This window comes from Macaca fascicularis, chromosome 1 (genome assembly GCF_037993035.2).
Source record: "Macaca fascicularis isolate 582-1 chromosome 1, T2T-MFA8v1.1".
Classification (NCBI taxonomy): Eukaryota; Metazoa; Chordata; class Mammalia; order Primates; family Cercopithecidae; genus Macaca; species Macaca fascicularis.
In genome coordinates, this window is record NC_088375.1 from 223,088,520 (window position 1) to 223,109,313 (window position 20,794).

The following is a 20,794-nucleotide window of genomic DNA, read 5'->3' on the forward strand; positions in this document are numbered from 1 at the left end:
TCCTAAAAATACAAAAATTATTTTTAGTATTTAGGCATGGTGGTGCTTGCCTGTAATCCCAGGTACTTGAGAGGTTGAGGCAGGAGAATCACTTGTACCTGGGAGGCAGAGGTCGCAGTGAGCTGAGATTGCGCCACTGCACTCCAGCCTGGGCAACAAGAGTGAAACTCTGTCGCAAAAGAAAAAAAAATCAAAACGAAGTATGCATTCAGTACTCGCAACAACCCTATGAAGGGAGAGTTATCCCCATTTTACAGATGAAAAAATCAAGGCACAGAGACCTTAAGAAACTTTCCTAAGGTTGCCAAGGCGGTGAGAGGTGGAATAGGTGGATTTATCACCAGCTGCACTGCTACAGATGGAAGGGGAGAGCGGAGGCTCTCAGCCCCAGCTGCACGTGGAGTTACCTGGGGAAAAAGCTATGAAGCCCAGACCAAACAAAGCGGAAGCTTTGTGGGTGGGTCCCAGGCCTTTTAATGTTCCCAGATTGTTGCAACGTGCAGCCAAGGTTGAGAGCGAGCAGGCTTGAGCAGGGGTTGGCAAACTGTGGTCCTCAGGCCAAATCTGTCCCACTGCCTGTTTTTGTGTAGTTGGCCTGCTAAGAGCAGTTTTTGCACTTTTAAATGGTTTTAGAAAATTAAACTAATAATATTTTGTGGCCAGGTGTGGTGGCTCACACCTGTAATCCCAGCATTTTGGGAGGCTGAGGCGGGTGGATCACCTGAGGTGGGCGGATCACCTGAGGTCAGGAGTTCGAGACCAGCCTGGCCAATATGGTAAAATCCCATCTCTACTAAAAATACAAAAATTAACCAGGTGTGGTGGCACATGCCTGTAATCACAGCTACTTGGGAGGCTGAGGCAGGCGAATTGTTTGAACCTGGGATGCAGAGGTTGCAGTGAGCTGAGATTAAGCCACTGTATTCTAGCCTGGGCAGCAGAGCAAAACTCCATCTCCAAAAAAAAAAGAAAGAATAATATTTTGTGACATGTGAAAATTATATGGAATTCACATGTGTGTCCATAAATAGTTTTTCTGGAGCATAGCCATGGATTCATTCACACACTGTCTGTGGCTGCTTCAAGTTATGGCAGAGCTAAGTAGCTGGTGGAGATCGGATGGCTTGCAAAGCCTAAAATATTTATTTGGTCCTTCACAGTAAAAGTTTTCTAAATCCTGGATTAGAGGAAATTGGCTTCTGTATGAGCAAAATAAATGTAAGATAGACCTAAGGAAGAACTTCCTGGCAGAGAGGTTGGTTAGACACTTGACAGGGCTTTGGGATTCCCAGCTCTGGAGTTAAGAGGTTCCATCCACCCATGCCTCTTTGGAAATGTCAAATAGAGATAGCTAGGGCAAAGAGACGGGCCTGGAATTTCCAACCATGGAACTGCCCTGGCAACCAGTGACAGTTCTGTGGGCCTTTTAGCTTTGTCCTGACCCTCTGTGTTCTCCATGGCTGATGTCCTAGGACCGTCTAACAGCTGTCCCCTAGCCATAGTCATGCTGGGCTTTCTTCCTGCGGTACTCCTTAGGGTTCTAGCCCCACAGAGCCAGCACAGTCCCGAGTCACCACTTAATGTGAGGCACACACAGCATGTGGGTTGTCTGGTCTCAAGTACGAAGCTGCTGGCAGATCTGTCCTTTTAATTTTTTAAGTGTTTTGTATTTTTGGAGTCTCACTCTGTCGCCCAGACTGGAGTGCAATGGTGTGATCTTGGCTCACCGCAACCTCCACCTCCTGGGTTCAAGTGATTCTCCTGCCTCAGCCTCCTGAGTAGCTGGGATTACAGGCACCTGCCACCATGCCTGGCTAATTTTTGTATTTTTAGTAGAGATGGAGTTTCACCATGTTGGTCAGGCTGGTCTTGAACTCCTGACCTCAAGTGATCTGCCTACCTGGGCCTCCCAGAGTGCTGGGATTTCAGGCATGAGCCCTCGTGCCCGGCCTTAATTTTTGTATTTTTGGTAGAGACAGGGTTTTGCCATGTTGGCCAGGCTGATCTTGAACTCCTGACCTCAACTGGTCCGCCCACCTCGGCCTCCCAAAGTGCTGGGATTACAGGCATGAGCCATTGTGCCCAGCCATATCTGCCTTTCAGCTAGCCTGCTTTGATCTCCCAGTTCCCCTGCCCTCTCTGCTCCCTCCCCACAAGGTTTCCATGCCCACCAAACTTGGATAGGGAGAGAACAAGCATATTTAGTTTCTTCTAGATCTGCCTGCTTGCCTTGGTGCCTGACCCCTGACCCCCACTGATTTTCCCAGCGCAGTAAACATCTCTGGCATCTTATGGGCGTGATCCAGGCCAGTGAGGAATTTGGCCAGGAAAGTCTTTTGTCATTTGCAACCTGGTTCGCCCTGGAACAGAGGGTTGGCCAGGAGTGAGATGCCAAGTGGGGGGATTTAAATGGTTTTCCTGAAGTGACCCCTGAAGCCAGATCTACTGGGACAGATGTTCTGGGTGGGCATTGAGAGTCTGGCCTGTTGGGGGCAGTTAGCTTCAGATAGCACCTCAATTTCAGAGGAGCCTCAACTTCCCAGTGGGCTCTGCTGCAAAAATGTGGGGTGGGGTCCAGGGATGGTTTTGTGGTCCTGGAAATCACTAAACAGTATGCAAAGTGGGTAAATGTGGGCAATATGTGTGGGGTTTTTTTTGAGTCCGTGCTCGCATCAGAACCCCTGGGGTGGAAGCTCTCCAGAAAGCTGTAAAGTGCCTAAGGGCCAGGACTGGATGAGCAGGACCATAGGGACATAAAGGCCAACGTGATTCTTTTCCCCAAACACTTCGTATCCCAGGATATCAGCTACCAGACCACAGGGATCAACCTGCCCAACTCATTCCTGCAAGCAAGTATGTGCTTAAGTTGTATTTTGTTTTGTTTTTAAACATGATACAGCTTTCTCCAGGGAAGGCAGAGAACAGTCAAACTACTTCCGCCGCAGAGAAAGGGACTACCAGGGTGTGAACCTCTCTTGCCAAAAGCCTTGGAGTATCTGGAAGAAATTCTTGGTTGTGGGGTCGCAAGAACGTGGGCCTTGGAGCTGGACAGCCTTGGCCCAGGTTCAGGTCCTTGCTCTGCCATGTACTTCCCAGGACCTCTCAGTGGGGTCCCTGGGCCAGCAGCATCGCATTCCGTGGGACCTTGTTAGAGCACAGAGCCCAGTGAGTCGGATGTGCTTTTTTTTTTTTTTTTGAGATGGAGTTTCACTCTTGTCCCCCAGGCTGGAGTGCAGTGGCACGATCTCTGCTCACTGCAACCTCTGCCACCCAAGTTCAAGTGATTCTGGTGCCTCGGCCTCCGAGTAGCTGGGATTATAGGCCTGTGCCACCACGCCTGGCCTAACTTTTGTATTTTTAATAGAGACAGAGTTTCCCCATGTTGGCCTGGCTGGTCTCAAACTCCCGACCTCAGGTGATCCACCTGCCTTGGCCTCCCAAAGTGCTGGGATTACAAGCGTGAGCCGCCGCGCCCAGCCAGATGTACATTTTTAACTGGACCTCCAGGTGACTCTTAGCATGTTCAGGTTTGAGGAGCATTGACCCTGGGCAAGTCAGGTTAAATAACTCCAGCGTGCCTCAGGGTCCTCAACCTGTCGCATGGTGATAATGCCTACTTGAAAAGGTCGTTTTGATAATTCAGTGAGATAATGTATTTCAGCACTTAGCACAGTGCCTGGTATCCATATTCATCTCCTGCCGGTGGACTTTCTTTCGGGAAGTTTAAATTTCTTTTCCACTCTCAAAAACGCCACTTGGTTTTGAACTTGAAGCTGTTGCAGTGCTGGAGTTGAACAGCAGAGGGCACTCTCGGCATTGCCATCGCGGAGAGCAAGACACGCGGGATGGAGGTTGCGTGGGACCGGACTGTGGGTGTGCAGGTGCTGCGGACCGGCTCCTGGGCACCCACCTAGCTCATTCGTCGAGCGGCTCCCCTCCTGGGGTCGAGTGTACTGGGCCTGAGCCTGCAGCCTCAGTCATCTGTTCCCCCACTTGATCTCCCACTGCTAGTTATAAACAAATCGCCCGGCTTGTGCAAACCTCCCGGGCTCAGTCCCCAGTCCCGCGGGGCCGCTAGACGTTGATGAAGGATCCCTGGTCGCCGTTGGCCGTCTCGGGCTCCACGCAGCGCCCTTTCCTCCGTGTAACCCTGCGGTTCCGGTGGAATTTGGCATAGCAGCGCAGCCCTGGGCGAGGGGAGGCAAGGGGGTCAGAGGCGCGAAGGGCCGGTGCCCTCCCCTTCTTTCCCCTGCACGCTCGGGGCCGGCCAGCTCTCTCCCGCCTTCTTTATTCTGCCCCGCAACCCGGCCTCCTCCCGGCAACCCCAGTGAGCTTGAAAGACACGAATCCGGGCCGGGCGCGGTGGCTCATGCCTGTAATCCCAGCACTTTGGAGGCCGAGGCGGGTGGATCACGAGGTCAGGAGACCGAGATCATCCTGGCAAACATGGTGAAACCCCGTCTCTACTAAAAATACAAAAAAATTAGCTGGGCGTGGTGGCGGGCGCCTGTAGTCCCAGCTACTCGGGAGGCTGAGGCAGGAGAATGGTGTGAACCTGGGAGGTGGAGCTTGCAGTGAGCCGAGATTGCGCCACTGCACTCCAGCCTGGGCAACAGAGCAAGACTCCTTCTCAAAAAAAAAAAAAAAAAAAAAAAAAAAAAAGACACAAATCCAGGGGAGGGGGAGAATGAACATGGAAGGAGCACAGAGAAGATTCAGAGTGGTAAAAATATTCTGGGTAACACGTAATGGTGAGACATGGCATGCATTTGTCCAAACCCATAGAATGAACTGCACAGTGAACTATAACTTACACTATGACTTCAGTTCGTAGTAATAATACATCATTATTGGTTTGTCAAGCAACAAATGTACCATGAGACCCCGGTACCGTGGCTCACGCCTACAATCTCAGCGCTTTGGAAGGCCGAGACAGGCGGATCACTTGAAGTCAGGAGTTTGAGACCAGCCTGGCCAACATGGTGAAACCCCGTTTCTACCAAAAAAAAAAAAAAACACAAAAACTACCCGGGCGTGGTGGTGGGTGGCTGTAATCCCAGCTATTTGGGAGGCTGAGGCAGGAGAATCACTGGGACCCAGGAGGCAGAGGTTGCAGTGAGCCAAGATCATGCCACTGCACTCCAGCCAGGGTGACAGAACGAGACTCTATCTCGAAAAACAAACAAACAAACAAATGTACCACATGATTGCAAGATGTTATTAATAAGAGAAACTGCATGCAGGGACAAAGAAGGTATATAAGAACCACATTCTGTGCAATTTTTCTAGAAAACTGCTCTAAAAATAAAGTCCACAGGGTACAGTGGCTCACACCCGTAATCCCAGCACTTTGAGAGGTGAGGTGGGAGGACCGCTTGAGCCCAGTAGTTCCAGACCAGCCTAAGCGACATAGGGAGACCCCATCTCTACAAAAAAATGTAAAAATTAGCCAGGCATTGTGGCATACACCTGTAGTCCCAACTACAGGAGGGGCTAACGTGGGAGGATCCCTTGAGCCCAGGAATTCCAGATTGCAGCGAGCCTTGATTGTGCCACTGTACTTCAGGTTCAGCAACAGAGTGAGACTCTGTCTCAAAAAAAATTTAAAAAATAAAACACACAGATAAATTCAATTAAAAAGTCTATAATCTTGAACATTGAAAAGGAAAAAGTTTGTTAACTTTTTTTAAGTGGCTCAAATTCTGCCCTTCCCTGTAAAACATCCTATGGCTCTCCATTGATTTTTTTTTTTTTTTTTGAGATGAAGTTTTGTTTTTGTCGCCCAGGCTGGAGTGCAGTGGCACCATCTTGGCTCATGCAGCCTCTGCCTCCTGGGTTCAAGTGATTCTCCTGCCTCAGCCTCCTGAGTAGCTGGGATTACAGGCATGCACCACCACATCCTGTTAATTTTGGTATTTTTTTAGTAGAGATGGGGTTTCACCATGTTGGCCAGGCTGGTCTTGAACTCCTGGCCTCAAGTGATCTGCCCGCCTTGGCCTCCCAAAGTGATGGGATTACAGGCATGAGCCACTGTGCCAGGCCTCCATTTCTTTTTTGTTTTTTTCTGTATTTTTTTCTTTTTCTTTTCTTTATTTTTTCTTTTTTTTCTTTTTTTTTTTTTGAGACAGGGTCTTGCTCTGTCGCCTGGACTGGAGTGCAGTGGTAAGATTTAGGCTCACTGCAACCTCTGCCTCCTGGGCTCAAGTGATCCTCCCCGCTTCAGCCTCCCAAGAAGCTGGTACTATGGGTGTGTGCCACCACATCCGGCTAATTTTTTCTTTTTTTGTATTTTTGGTAGAGAAAGTGTCTCTCTACCTTGCCAAGGCTGGTCTCCAACTCCTGGGCTCAAGGATCCGCCTGCCTTGACCTCCCAAAATGCTGGGATTACAGGCATGAACCACCCCGCCTGGCCTCCAATGCCCACTTCTGTCTACCCTTTCTAAAACAACTGCAGGACTCTTTATCATATTATTACCTTTATAGCCCTTATTACTTACTTTTTTTTCTTTTTTCTTTTTGAGACAGAGTCTCACTCAGTTACCCAGGCTGGAATGCAATGGCACAATCTCTGCTCACTGCAATCTCCACCTCCTGGGTTCAAGCGATTCTCATGCCTCAGCCTCCTGAGTAGCTGGAATTACAGGCAAGTGCCAGCATGCCTGTCTAATTTTTGTATTTTTAGTAGAGACAGGGTTTCACCATGTTGGCCAGGCTGGTCTTCAACTCTTGACCTCAAGTGATCCTCTTGCCTCGGCCTCCCAAAGTGCTAGGATTACAGGCATGAGCCACTATGCTTGGCCATAGCCCTTACTATTTTCTAAAGACATCCTTTGTGTGTATTTCATTGTTGTCTGCTCATATCACTAGAATGTAATTCACGGGCACAGAACTTGCTGGTTCTTTTCACTACTGAACCCCCCAGTGTCCAGAACAATGTCTGATACACAGTAGGTGCTCCATAAATATTTAACTGATTAGATGAGTGAATAATCAGAACTACATAGCTTTATTGCCGAGGCGGGAGGATCCCTTGAGCTCGGGAGTTAAAGCTACAGTGAGCTGGGATTGCGCCACTGCACTCCAGCCTGGGTGACAGCGAAACCCTGTCTCAAAAAAATAATTAAATTAAATTTAAAAGTCTACAATTTTAAAAATTGGGAAGAAAAAGATTTATTATTATCATTTTTAAGACAGGGTTTTGCTCCGTTATCCAGGCTGGAGTGCAGTGGCATGACCATGGTAGATAATCTCTGAGGCTAATGTGAGCAAAACAGGACACGTATCTCAGGTCTACAGAGGGGCTGGGCCCCAATTTCCCCATCCAGGAGATGTGAATGCTGATTTGATATTGGATGGAACAGATTAATTATCATTCATTTTTGGCATTTTGTTTTTAAAAGAGTACTTGTCTTTCAGAGGTACACACTAAAATATTCACAGATGAAATAACTGTAAGCTCCCAGGAGTTGCTTAGAAATCATGTCGGAATAAGGAAAGTGTGTGAGAAATGACAGACACAGATTGGCCACGAGTTGGTATGTACTGAAGCAGAGTGAAGAGAAATGGGCGTTCATTAGACTATTCTGACTACTTTAGTATATATCTGAAACTTTGCAGAATAAAAAATTGAAACTGGGCCAGGCGCGGTGGCTCAAGCCTGTAATCCCAGCACTTTGGGAGGCCGAGGCGGGCAGATCACGAGGTCAGGAGATCGAGACCATCCTGGCTAACACAGTGAAACTTCATCTCTACTAAAAATACAAAAAAAAAAAAAAAAAAAAAATAGCCGGGTGTGGTGGCGGGCGCCTGTAGTCCCAGCTACTCGGGAGGCTGAGGCAGGAGAATGGCCCGTGAACCCAGGAGGTGGAGCTTGCAGTGAGCCGAGATCGCGCCACTGCACTCTAGCCTGGGTGACAGAGCAAGACTCCGTCTCAAAAAAAAAAAAAAAAAAAAAAAAATTGAAACTGGCTGGGTGTGGTGATTCATGACTGTAATCCCAGAACTTTGGGAGGCCAAGGCAGGTGGATCACTTGAGGTCAGGAGTTTGAGACCAGCCTGGGGAACATGGCGAAACCCAGCCTCTATCAGAAATACAAAAATTATCTGGGCTGGTGGCATGGGCCTGTGGTCAGAGCTACCTGCGGGGCTGAGATGGGAGGATCACCTAAGCCTGGAAGGCAGAGGTTGTAGTGAGCCAAAATTGCACCGCTGTGCTCCAGCCTGGTTGACAGAGTAAAACCCTATCTCAAAAACAAAACAAAACAAAAAAACCCTGAAACTACTTCCCCCACTTTCTTGGCTGTGTAAGTTTGGGCATCATTAAGCTTTCGGTGCCCCAGTTTGCTTATTTGTGTAGTGGGGATCATCATAGCCCCTTTCTATGGGTGGTCATGGGGATTTCAATAGAAAAGAGCTCAGCACAGAGCCCAGCACACCTAGACGAGATGGGGGCATGGAGGAGTTAAAGAGGCAGCTGGCCAAGTGCATCCTTCCCTGGGACATGCTGGGAAACCCACCCCCATCCCATTATCACACTTCAGTGCCTCCCCTGGGATAGAATTCTGGTGTGAAAGCGGCAGCCTTCTGAGGCTGGATCTAATTTAAAGAGATGTGCTCCTGTCTCCTCCCTTCTCCCTCCCCCAGATAGTGGGAGATTGCGCCAGCTTGTATTTCAAAAGTTGAGAAAAGCAAATCTGAGAAACGATGCCAAGAATCGGGACTAAATGAGTTCACAGATTGGGAAGGCACTGATAAAGCTGTTCTTGCGCACGTCTTCGGCTCCCAAGGGATTCTCCCACCTACTCCCCCGCTGCAGGCCCCTGATCCACCCTCTGCCGGGAAAGCGTGTCCCCCACTCAGTGCAGAACGAGCTTCGAGAAAAGGAGGCTTTGTGGTTCTCAGAGCATGGGAAGCCCCCCGCAAAGGAGTCTGGACCCACCTTCCACACACATGCAGTCATCGAAGCATTTGTTGTTGAGGCCTCGGTTGTGGGGTGTGCAGAGATGCTCCCGCAGGTCACAGCAAGTCCCTGCCAACACAGAGAGCACGTTCAGTCAGCCGCCCCGAGCCGCCCCTCCCCGCAGCCCTGCACTCCGTCCTACTGGACAAGAGATCCATCATCTCTGTGGCAGGCCGTGCCCTGGCGGGGTGGGCCATCTGGTGTGCAAGGCTCCTGGGTGGAACCGCAGACGGATGTCATGGCCGAGGCCCCCAAGGGTCGGCGGCAGAGACCCCAGCTGCCTCAGATAGGCAACTGACTGATCACGGAAGAGCGAAGGTGGTGTGAGGTCTCCTCCCAGAGAGACCAGAACAGCTGGGTGCTGCCAGGTGTAGAGTCAGCTCAGAGCTGGGAGGGACCTCAGGATCCCCAACACCAACGTCCTCTTTTGACAGATGGGGAAACTGAAGCCCTGGGCACCTGCCACGGAGCCAGTTCCCAGAGCGACGGTCCAGTCGGCCCAAACGCGGGCCTTTTCTTTGCGCCCAGGGTGAAAACAATGGTTTGGGAATGAAGCAGCCCGTCAGGGAGCTGGTGGTCTGCCTTATACGATGCTAATTGCTGATTTGGTTGCTGTTCTGTGGAATATTCTGGTCATCGATCTAACAATCGTGGTGCCATGGAGGTGTGCCGCTGGGATCTCTCCTGGGGAAAGCGCTTGCTGGTGGCCTCCAGCTGGTACAACTTCAGGGCCACCTCCGCCCATGGCAGGCTGTTCCCAGCAGCCCCTGCCAATGACTGGCACAGGGGTTCTGGGGCCCAGCCATTTCTCCTCAGCATGCGCCTTGTTTAACAGGCCACCTCTGCACCGGAACGCCTCCCAAAGTGCTGGGATGACAGCATGATGTCTGAAGCTTCCCCCATCCAATCCAGCTTCCTCCCCCTCTCATCATTCACAAGTGTTTCCCAACCTCAGCCCACCCCCAAAAAAATCTGTTGCACTTTTTGTTTTGTTTTGTTGAGACAGGGTCTTGCTCTGTCACTCAAGCTGGAGTACAGTGGTGCGATCACATCTCACTGCAGTCTTGACCCCCGAGGCTGCCTTAGCCTCCGAATAGCTGGAACCACAGGCGCACACCACCAAGCCTGGTTGGTTAATTTTTTTTTTTTTTTTGGGACACAGTCTTACTCTGTCAGAGTGCAGTGGTGCAATCTCAGCTCACTGCAACCTCCGCCTCCCAGGTTCAAGCAATTCTTTGCCTCAGCCTCCCGAGTAGCTGGGGTTACAGGCGCCTGCCACCATGCCCGGCTAATTTTTGTATTTGTAGTAGAGACGGGGTTTCACCATCTTGGCCAGGTTGGTCTTGAACTCCTGACCTTGTGATCCACCCGCCTCGGCCTCCCAAAGTGCTGGGATTACAGGCGTGAGCCACTGTGCCCGGCCAAGCCTGATTAATTTTTAAAATTATTATTATTTTTGGAGATGGAGTCTTCCCGTGTTGCCCAGGCTGGTCCTAAACTCCCAGGCTCACACGATCCTCCCGCCTCGGCCTCCCATAGTGCTGGGATTACAGGTGTGAGCCACTGTGCCAGGCCTCACACTTCTAACTTACCTCAGTATCTGCTTCCTGGAGGGCCCGACGGACCCCCAAGGGCCCCCAGTGTTTAGGACATTAGTTACAACGTCCAGCTTCTTGTTTTCAGACTGTCTCCATGGGGACGGGCTGCCAAACAGTGAGGATGTCACCAAAAGCATCTCCAGAATGCCCGGCAGTGTTGTGATGGGACAAGGACAGCATTAAGCCCTGCCTGGCGTCAGGAGGAAGAGGGCAAGACAGGATCACCCCGATTCAAGACACCGTGGGGCTCTGAAGAGGCTTTCCAGCCAGGCTAGGTTGGAGCCACTTCCTAACTGTGTGACCTTGGGCAAGACAGCCTCTGTGGGGCTCAATCACCTGACTTCAAAACTGGGTTGTTGTGAGTAATGTAATTTTTTTTTTTTGAGATAGAGTTTCCCTCTCGTCGCCCAGGCTGGAGTGCAGTGGCATGATCCCAGCTCACTGCAACCTCCACCTTCCAGTTTCAAGCAATTGATTCTCCTGCCTCATCCTCCTGAGTAACTGAGATTACAGGCATGTGCCACCATGCCTGGGTAATTTTTGTATTCTTAGTAGAGATGGGGTTTCGCCATGTTGGTCAGGATGGTCTCAAACTCCTGACCTCAGGTGATCCACCCACCTCGGCCTCCCAAAGTGTTGGGATTACAGGCGTGAGCCACCATGCCTGGCCGTGAGTAATGTATTAAATGAATGAATGTCTGACGGCAACTCTCGGGAAAGTGGCAGCTGTTGTTATTATTTATCATCCATGAAGGGTCAAGGATCCTCAGGTCCTGCACACATGGGAACCCCCACTCCCACCCAGGTTTCCTCCCAGCACTCAGCCTGGTGCCTTGAATGTGGGTGCTGGCTGCCGCCCGGAGAAAAAGGACGGGGGCGGAAGAGGAAGGAAGACTGAGCCCGGGAGAGAGAGGGGAGGGGGCAGCGCGTGACTGGGTCATGCAGGCTGGTACCTGGCAGGCAGTCTTGGTGATGGTCGCATGGTTCCCCTTCGACTGGTGATGTTTCGTTACCATCACTGGAGAGTTTACCCCGGTGTTTCTCTGGGGACAAGAAGATCTGTCGTTAGAAGCTGGGGCCCAGCAGAGCAGAGGTTAAGCACAGGGACTCAGGTGTTGGAGTGCCCATACCACCATCCTACAGCGTGGCTTGGACAAGGCACTATACACCTCTCTCTCTCTGCCTCAGTTTTCTCTTCTCTAAAATGGGATCAACAGTACTACGGACCTAACAGGTATTTTCCCCCAGGGTAACATGAGTGGAAACATGGAAGCGTGTGGCACGTGATAAGCATGTGACAGCATTCTCCATTCCAAGAGGCATTTCCAGGTTAGGCTCCATGCTCTCCCCCTCTCCCCACATACCACCTTTGGACATCTGAAGATCAGACAGGGCTCACTGGGGCCCCCACCTCAACAGATGGTGAGGGAGGGCAGGGCGCCCAGGCATGGAAGGTGGTGGGGTAGGTGGGCATACCTTTCTTCTTTGCAGAGGGCCAACCATCAGGTTTTAAGTCTTCATAATCGGTCCAGTCGAACAAGGCCATGTCCAGCGTGGGCATCACCTCCCCATCAGGCCTGGGCTGTGCCTGTTGGAGCAGTGAAGAGGGAGGGATGTTGGAACCTTCGAATCCATGGAAGCAGGAGTGTGGAGTCCCAAGACCAGAGGGCAAAAAAGAGGCTTCTCAGAGGCTACCTCATCCTCTGCTGGGCAGCCTGGAGTCTCGGCCTGAGGACATAAAGACGGCTGCCGCAGGCTCCTGTTCCAGTGTTCACCAGGTTAATTTCCTCTCTTTGCAGCCATTACTCAAGAAGAACCATGCAGACACACACAGGTGAGTTACCCACCAGGCCCTCTGAGGAGGGGCGGAGACCACCCGCAGGCTAGGAAGGCAATCTTGCTTGCCCAGGGTCTTTAAACTCATGAGGAGGGAGTTGGGCTCCCTCTCCCATAAATAAAAGCCAAGCCACTCACTGGACTTTCCCATCCCTTCCTCTCTCAGCAGAGGTTACCAGCTCTCCGCGGCACCACTGAGGCCACAACCAGGGCTCAGTCCCACTCACAGCCCAGGTCAGTGGCCCCAGGAATGCAGAGGGCTAGAGGTCATGGTTGGATCTACACATGGGCCTGTGCGCGCACTAGGACATGGGCAGGAACTGCACCTTCTAGGCTGGGCTGCAGGGGGCCGTGGACGATGACATGGATAACCATGCATTCCTGGGAAACGGTCCGCAGCTTTCATCACAGTCTCAAGGGCGTGCAAGACCCCAAAAAAGGATAAGAAAGATCTGCTGCTAAAAAAGCTTCATTTCTTTTGTATTTTTAGTAGAGATGGGGTTTCACCATGTTGGCCAGGCTGGTCTCGAACTCCTGACCTCAGGTGATCCACCTGCTTCGGTCTCCCCAAGTGCTGGGATTATAGGTGTGAGCCACCCACCGCACCTGGCCTATTTCTTTTTTATGTATTTTTTAATACATATACGTTATTGATCCTTTTAAATAATTTTATTTTGAAAACCTTTCAAAGCCACAGAAGAGGTGCAAGAATGATGCAGTCAGCTCCTATATACCCCTCTTCTAGAATCACCAGTGGGTAGTGTTTTTGTCACATTTGCTCGCTTACTTTCTCTTCACATATATAATTTTTTTCCCTTGAGATAGGCTGTTACTCTGTTGCCCAGACTGGAGTGCAGTGGTGCAATCATGGCTCACTGTAGCCCTGGGTTCAAGCGATCCTCCCACCTCAGCCTCCCAAGTAGCTGGGACCACAGGCACATGCTTTCATGCCTGGCTAACTTTTTAAAGAAGTTTTATAGACACAGGGTCTCCCTATATTGCCCAGGATAGTCTCAAACTCCTGGGCTCAAGTGACCCTCCTGCCTTGGCCTTCTAAAGTGTTGGAATTACAGGTGTGAGCCACCGCGCCCGGCCCACATACCTTTTTTAAAGATCTGACGCAGATGGGTTCAAGTGTTAGCTAATGCCTATTAATTCTGGGTCTTGACGACATGGTTTTAAAAATCACCCTTATTATGCTTCATGTTCCTCTGTATGCAGAAAGCTCCTACCCAGGCCTCGCTGCTCTCCATGCAGACACCAGCATGCTGAGCTGCCGCTTGCCTCCTTGGCTGTCCCCAGAGTGGGCCCCTGGGACCACTTTGCCCTGGACAGTGGCAGCCCCTTGTCAGGATGGAACACCCACCAGGGCTGGAGTTAGACTGGATGAGCAGCAGGAGATCTGGTTTCAATCTAAGCTCTGTGGCCTCCTGCCCCCGTGCCTCAGTCTCCCTACATGTACTAACAGGGTTTTCCATGACATGGGCTCAAGGACCCTTCCAGATCCGAGGCTGTTTGGGGACCCCTTACCTGGGGCTGCAGGGAGGTGACAGGCAGGATCAGGGACTCTTCTGTGGCAGGTGCTGCCTCAAAGGTGGTGAGGAAGAACATGGTGGGGGCCAGGCTGGTGGAGGACTCCTCCATGGCTGCGTCCAGCGCCTGGGCTTCGGAGAGCTCCGCCTTCTTCATCAGGGAGCTGGGACCTCGGACCAAGGCTCGGCCTGAGACACAGGGTGAGGAGCACAGGGGCTGTATCTGCTTGCCACCTCGTGGCGGTCTATAGTAGAACCCACATTTTATGCTACAAACTAGGAGGCAGCAGGGACCATGTGACAAGCCCTTGGTTCAGCCCCCATCCCTGCTTCCCACCCTTCTTGGGGGGGAGGGGGAGGGGAACTTGGAGGAAAATGTCTTGGAAGAACTTGCAGTGTCGCTGGGAAGACAGCGCAAGGATTCTCCCTGTAAAGCAACATTCCAGCAAGTGCAAGTCCAGGTTCGCTGGGCACAGCCAGATATGTAAGTGTAACAGATGGGAACTAGTAGGATTAACCATGGAAGGCTTCCTGGAGGAGGTGAAGTTTGAGTAGGGAGAAATGTCATGAGGCTGAGAATCATTGCAGTGGCCTTTCAGAAAGCTGGGAGGTGGGAATCACTGCTTACCACACACAAGTGAGAGCATCCTGTGTGGTGATAATTAGTCATCACCCCCCTAATGGAGCACCTGCTGTGTGCTGGGTACCAGATGAGCTGCATCACAAGCATTATTTTATCTAACTACTGCAAGAGCTCTGGGAAGTGGGTGCTCCTTCAGTCTTACCTACAGGGAAGGAAACTGAAGCACAGAGAGGTTAGGTGACTTGCCCAAGGATGCACAGCTCATGAGTAGTAGGGCCTGGATTCAATTCCAGCAGGGCTGGAGTGCAGGGTCTCAATCTTGGCTCATTACAACCTCTGCCTCCAGGGTTCAAGTGATTCTCCCACCTCAGCCTCCTGAGTAACTGGGATTACAGACCTGTGCCACCACACCTGGCTTATTTTTGTTTTTTTGGTAGAGATGGGTTTCTCCATGTTTCCCAGGTGGCTCTCGAACTCCTGATCTCAAGTGATCCGCTCGCCTCAGCCTCCCAAAGTGCTGGGATTACAGGTGTGAGCCACCACGCCTGGCCCGGCCTGAGGTTTCACAGCCAGTTGTCAGCAGAACAGGGCCTACCCCACAAACCTTCTCTGTTCCCCGCCTCCTCCTCTCCATGTCAACTCTCTCAGGAGGCCCAGCTGCAGCCCTGGAGCTGGGGGAGCAGGAGCCCAGCAGGACAGGTCCACACCCCACACGTGCCCTCTAGCTGTCCTCAAGGGTGCCAGCATCCTCCCCTGAAAGCTGACACAGGTGACCCCAGGAGTGGGAGGCTGAAAGTCAAAGCCAGGGGACCCTGACTGGCCTCTGCCCACTTGGGGGGTTCTCAGGCCTCGCAGGGAAGCCAGCCTCAGCTGTTTGCATAAGAGGCGTTGAGGCTCCGTTGCCTTCCTGCCAAAGAACCCTGCCACCACCACTGCGTTTGTGGCACTCAGCATGCCCCTAGAGGCAGTCTGGTCACACAGAAAGCTTAGAAGCTGAGTTCCCTGGCTTAGGGCCAGGCAAGGCTGGGAGGAGCCACCTGACTGGAGCTGCCAGGATATGTCTGCTCTGAGACTGAATGGGCACCGGGAGGGGGAAGCCCGGGCCAGCAGGGGGCTAGCTAGCTCCCAGGGGATGTGGAGGAAATGTTAAGGAAGGTGGGAAGGGCTAGGGGCGCACCGAGACAAACAGGACAGAGGCAGGAGCAGGAGGCAAGTGATGCCTCTCCTGGAGTCACCTGCATCCAGGTTGGAGGACACTGATTTGGCCTCAGCACGGGGCTGGGATTAACCAGAGCAATGACCGCTCGTGGCCCTGCCAGCTGAGCCCCAAGTGCCCCACTAACCAAGTCTCTGCAACGACACTGAGGGCAGGTGGGATCAGTCTCTTCGATTTACAGAGGGGAAAACCAAGGCACAGAAAGAGAACTTGCCCAGGGCCACACCCGAGTAAGTGGTGGAGGCAGGACCTGATCTCAGGCAGACCTGGCTTCAGAGTCCAGGCTCTTAGCCCCTACCCGATGCTTCAGAGTCGAGTAAGGAATGTGCTTGGAGAGCACTGAGCTGTTGCTCCATCTCTACTCAGAACTTACAGTAGGAGAAATTTAGGTAGAACTTCCTGATTCAGGAAGATGATCTGTTGATAAGACAGATTCTATTGCAATACATCCCTCTCCCCTTCCCATGCCCCAACCCTAGGCCTCTCCCCGCCTCCTCCCCTTACCAGGTCCCTCTGAGACCCCTCCTCTCCTCTGGATATTCTTCCAGGGACCTCACAGCCCTGATCCGTCCCTGCATCCTGTCCTGCTCCCCTCAGCCCATGGCAGGAATTCCCCCATCCCCACCCCTCGCAGCTCTCCAGCTACCTCGGTGCAGCCTCAGCCTGTCCCTGCGTCTCTTGTGCTCCCTGCTGCGTTTCCTGGCCCTCTCCCAACCTGGAGGTCGGTTCTCCTTCTCGGGGTAGGGCACTGCCAACCCCAAGAGCAGGTCCTTGTCCTGCAGCAGGCCTGCAGGACTCTGCTCAGGCAGCGGCCCTTCCGCCTCTGGCAGCCTGGAGGCCTGCCTGGTGGCAGTGACCACAGCCCCATCCTGGGCCTGGCTGGGCAGGCCTGGGCCCCACTCCTTCTTGCCCAGGCCCCGCCGGCGGTGGTGGCTGGCCTGAGGCGTCCACAGCGCTGGGCCTGGGAGGTCGATGTGATTCTCAGGGAGGTTCCGAGCAGGGGTGCCAGGTGCAAGGGCGCCTGCCAGGCTCAGCTCCAAGGGCAGCAGGAGGACGAGGAACAGCATGGGGGCGGTGTGGGTGGCAGGCCCAGCCATTGGCTCCTCCCTGCAAGAAAAGCAACACCATGAATTCGCAGCCCCAGGCCCCTCCTCTGCTGCCCCCCACTCAGATGATTAAAGCCCAGTTTTTCTCAACAGCCACAGAGGGGGATTTAGACCCCGCAGACATTTGGCAATGCCTGGAGACATATTTTAGTTGTCAAAACTGGGGAGTGCTACTGGCATGTAGAGGTTGGAGCCCCGGGATGCTGCTAAACGCCCGACAATGCACAGGACGGCGCCCCGAAACCGAGATTCATCCGGCCCAGAAAAACAACAGTGCCGAGGCTGAGAACCCCCGGCTTAAATCATTTCAGCAGCATCCAAGTTCCAGATCAGTCCAGAATTCCTTTCTCTGCACAAACCTCTGCCCCTTACCAAGTCCCCCAGAAGGGAACTGAGTCCCTCAGAGCTCAGAAATGTGCCTCTAGGCCCTGAGACTTGACTCGGAGCCTAATTCCATACAAATGGAATAATAGTGTTTGAGCGCACGCTGTGGGCAGGACCCACGTTAAGAGCTTTGTGTGAATTCATGTCACTTCGCCCTTTCAATAGCTCTCTGAAATGGCTCCTGTTATTTTCCCCATTTTTCTGAAGTGGCAATTAATGCTCAGAGAGGTTAAGTCACAACTGGTAAGTGGCACTATGTCATTTCTATCCCTGAGCCCTGAACCCCGTGTGGCGGTCCCAGGATGGCCCAGCTCTGCCTTTTTCTTCTCCCATGATGAGCTCTGAGGCCCCAGAATGTTCTGACACTGTCCCTTCCCCTGGCGGAGGGGGTTTGGGGACAGCTTTGCAGACTTGGCTCTGACCCCTGCAGGGTAGACTGAGCCAACTGGACCTAGCCTCAGGACAGCCCCCTCAGGGGACCCGGTGCCCTCCCTCCACACTGGAGGGAGAAGCTGCAGCTCAGGGGATGGTGGGGGCGTCTGTCAGACTCTGGAGATCTCCTGCCCCCGTGGGCCACCCGCAGCTGCTCCCCCACGCACCCGCCTCCATTGCACCAGCCTCACTGTATCCTGGAGCTGGGCACCAGGTTAGCCAGGCTAATTGAATTTTTATGGCCTCCCGAGTATTCCACTAGGCTGGCAAGGGTGCTTACGCCACCGTTTCTTTGTGATTTGTGACCATATAATTGCCCAGGGCTGAGGAAAGGTTGGTGGGCCTGTGATGTGTCCCTGCTTCCTGGCGCCTCTCCCTGCAGCCCCCATGCTGGCTGGCCCACCCCAGTGTCACCTTAGCTGACCCCAAGTGAGGGTGGGAGGGGCGGGGAAACTGCTGTGCCTTTGGAGCCCTGACCACCCACTCGGGGAGGGGACAGGGAAGACACCTCCTTCAGCCTCACAGGGTCTGTGGTGGCTTCACCCGGCTCTGCCTCCATCCCAGCCTGGCATGTCCTGGTCTCCTGGGATCCTGGGCCCTGGCCTCCACTGCCCACAGCTCAGCTCTTCCTAGAACCATGAGTGGAGACAAGGAGGTGGCCATCAATTTCCACCTTGTCCCCTATCCCGGGGATCCGGCTGAAGATTCTGAGTGAGCCTTGGTGACGTGCGTGGGACCCTGGGACAGGCTTGTTGTGACAACCTTGTCTCCCATCACACCTGCATCCGTTCCTAAGGCCACAGACCCTGCATCACAGTCCCTGCTCCTGTCCTGGTCACCTCACCAGCAACAGAAGGCACTGCCCCACTGGCCTTACTTCCAGCCCTTCCCTAACAAGTGCTCTTGAGGCCAGAGCTCAGCAAGCGGGACCTGTGCCCTAGTTCCTGAAGCAGCCCAGGGGGCGGAGGGGCCCATTTTGAAGGCCTGTCACTCAAGCATTGTTAGGGGCAGAGGGAACCTCAATCCTTCTTCGGGGCCAGTGGATTAGGGCTGCTCTCTGGGCTGGTGTTTAGCCTGACCACTGCCAGACTTCGCCCCCTGCTCTTCCTGTGACTGGAAAGGCAAAGCGCGTATGGGATCCTGTCCATGTCTGAGACCCAGCCCTGCCTTTCTGTCCTGCAGGGACATGACAGCCTGGGAGAAGCCCAAAGAGCATCCCAGGGACAGGGAAACTTCGGGGCGTTGGCCAATGAATGGAATCACTGCCTCCTCCTTGTCCTGGGGGTTGAGGAGAATGAGGTAGAAAAACCCAGACAGCGCGGGCAAGAGAGCAGAGGAGGCTTGGCAGACAGATGGGCAGCTTCTCAGCTAGACTGCTGTCCCCGGGGACACACAAGGCTGTCAGTAAACCTCACAACCAGCGTCTGAGCCTGGTCACCAGCCTAGGTGCTGGTCTTGGAGGACAGTTCCTCCCCTGCAGAGCCAGGAGATGAACCCCCACTCCCACCCGACTCCAACACCCCCAAGCAGCATGGTCCCACCCGGACTGCCATCTCCCCAAGCTCTGTTGCCAAGACCCTATTTGGCTGTGGGTCTGTTCACTGCGCCCATCCTGCTTCAGGGCCAGTGGAACCCCAGTCTGAGTGACATCTTTGTTCCCTCCCATGCTTCAAGCCCCACATATCACCCACACGGCCAGCCTGGGACAGAGGAAATGGGATTTCAGTGTGCAGTGCCAGAGCACCCATGGGGGTGCACCCAAGGGGGCTCCATCCTCTCCCCAGACCCAGCACATACTGGTGGTATGGCTACTCGGGTTGTGACCCTTATCTGCTCAAAACTGTCTATGGCTCCCTATTGCCTTCCCACATAACCACAGACTCCTTACTTTGGCACTTAAGATCTCATGTAATATGGCCCCAATCAAGCTTTGCAGCTCCACCTTCTACTTTCTCCCCTTCACAGGCAACAGAGATTGCTCCCTAGGCCCCAAACACACCCCCGCTTTCTGGATCTCCGTTCTCACTTAGGCTGTCCCCTCTGCCTGGAACCTCTCCCCTCCTCCCTCATCTCTCTCCGTCCAAGTCCTGCCCATCCTTTGGGACTCAACCCAAATGTCCCTTCCTCCAGGAAGCCTCGTTCAGTCCCCTGACTCGAAGTGCTCCCCACCTGCCTTTGTCCTGCTCTTGAAGACCTCGTGTGTCATTTTGTGCTGGGGCTGTCAGGTTTTTTTAAGCCCCTGGCTAGACTGGAAGCTTCTAAAGGACTGCGCTCAGTCTCCCCTCTGCTCTGCGGCCTCTCCAGGGCCCTGCACATAATAGGCACCAGTAGCCATGGATCAGAACAGAAGTGGATTGAGCACAATCCAATTTATATATCAGGCCGGGCACAGTGGCTCATGCCTGTAATCCCAGCACTTTGGGAGGCCAAGGCGGGTGGATCACCTGAGGTCAGGAGTTCGAGGCCAGCCTGGCCAACATGGTGAAACTCTGACTCTGCTAAAAATACAAAAATTAGATGGGAATGACGAAATGCACCTGTAATTCCAGCTACTCAGGAGGCTGAGGCAGGAGAATTGCTTGAAACCTGGAGGCGGAAGTTGCAGTGAGCCGAGATTGTGACTCTGCACTCAGGTCTGGGAGACAGAGAGAGACTAAAAAAAAAAGAGAATTTATACCTCGGCAGAAGATCATAAATAAATCCCCAGGATATGTGAGTGTGTGTGTGAGCATCGGGCATGTATGTGTGAGCGTGACGTGTGTGTGAAGCATGTGTGAGCATATGTGTGTGTGTACTGTGATCATGTGTGAGTGTGAATATGTGTGGGGGTGTATGTGTGTTGTGAGTGTGTGGGAGTGTTCACATGTGTGTGTGAACATGTGTGAGTGTGTGTGTGTGTGATTATGTGTTAGCGTGAATGTGTGGCTGTGTAGGTGTCTGTGTTGTGAGTGTATGTGTGGGAGTGTTAGCATGTATGTGAGCGTGTGTGTGTGTTGTGACCATGTGAGTGTGAATATGTGTGGGTGTGTATATGCATGTGTGTGAGTGTGAGAGCATGCGTGAGTGTGTGTATGTGTTGTGAGAGTATGTGTGGGTGTGTGTGAGCATTGTGTGTGTGTGAGCATGTGTATGTTGTGAGCATGTGTGT

General features: G+C 52.7%; 1 protein-coding gene across 3 annotated transcripts in view; it reads right to left on the reverse strand.

Annotated features, from left to right (window-relative positions):
- Window positions 1–1,955: 1,955 nt before the first annotated feature.
- The window catches only part of DRAXIN (dorsal inhibitory axon guidance protein), a 39,821-nt gene continuing 20,982 nt past the window's right edge, over window positions 1,956–20,794 (reverse strand). For 2 of the 3 annotated variants that reach the window (XM_045380717.3, XM_015442624.4), the window contains 6 exons: window positions 16,371–16,831; window positions 13,924–14,114; window positions 12,034–12,145; window positions 11,511–11,600; window positions 8,939–9,028; window positions 1,956–4,187 (listed from right to left, as the gene is read on the reverse strand). In XM_045380717.3, coding sequence (XP_045236652.1) covers window positions 4,075–4,187; window positions 8,939–9,028; window positions 11,511–11,600; window positions 12,034–12,145; window positions 13,924–14,114; window positions 16,371–16,821 — 1,047 coding nt within the window. In that variant the 5' untranslated portion in view covers window positions 16,822–16,831 and the 3' untranslated portion in view covers window positions 1,956–4,074. Of the gene's footprint in view, window positions 4,188–8,938; window positions 9,029–11,510; window positions 11,601–12,033; window positions 12,146–13,923; window positions 14,115–16,370; window positions 16,832–20,183; window positions 20,292–20,794 lie in introns of those variants that run through there. The other variant, XM_045380725.3, reaches the window with a different exon arrangement.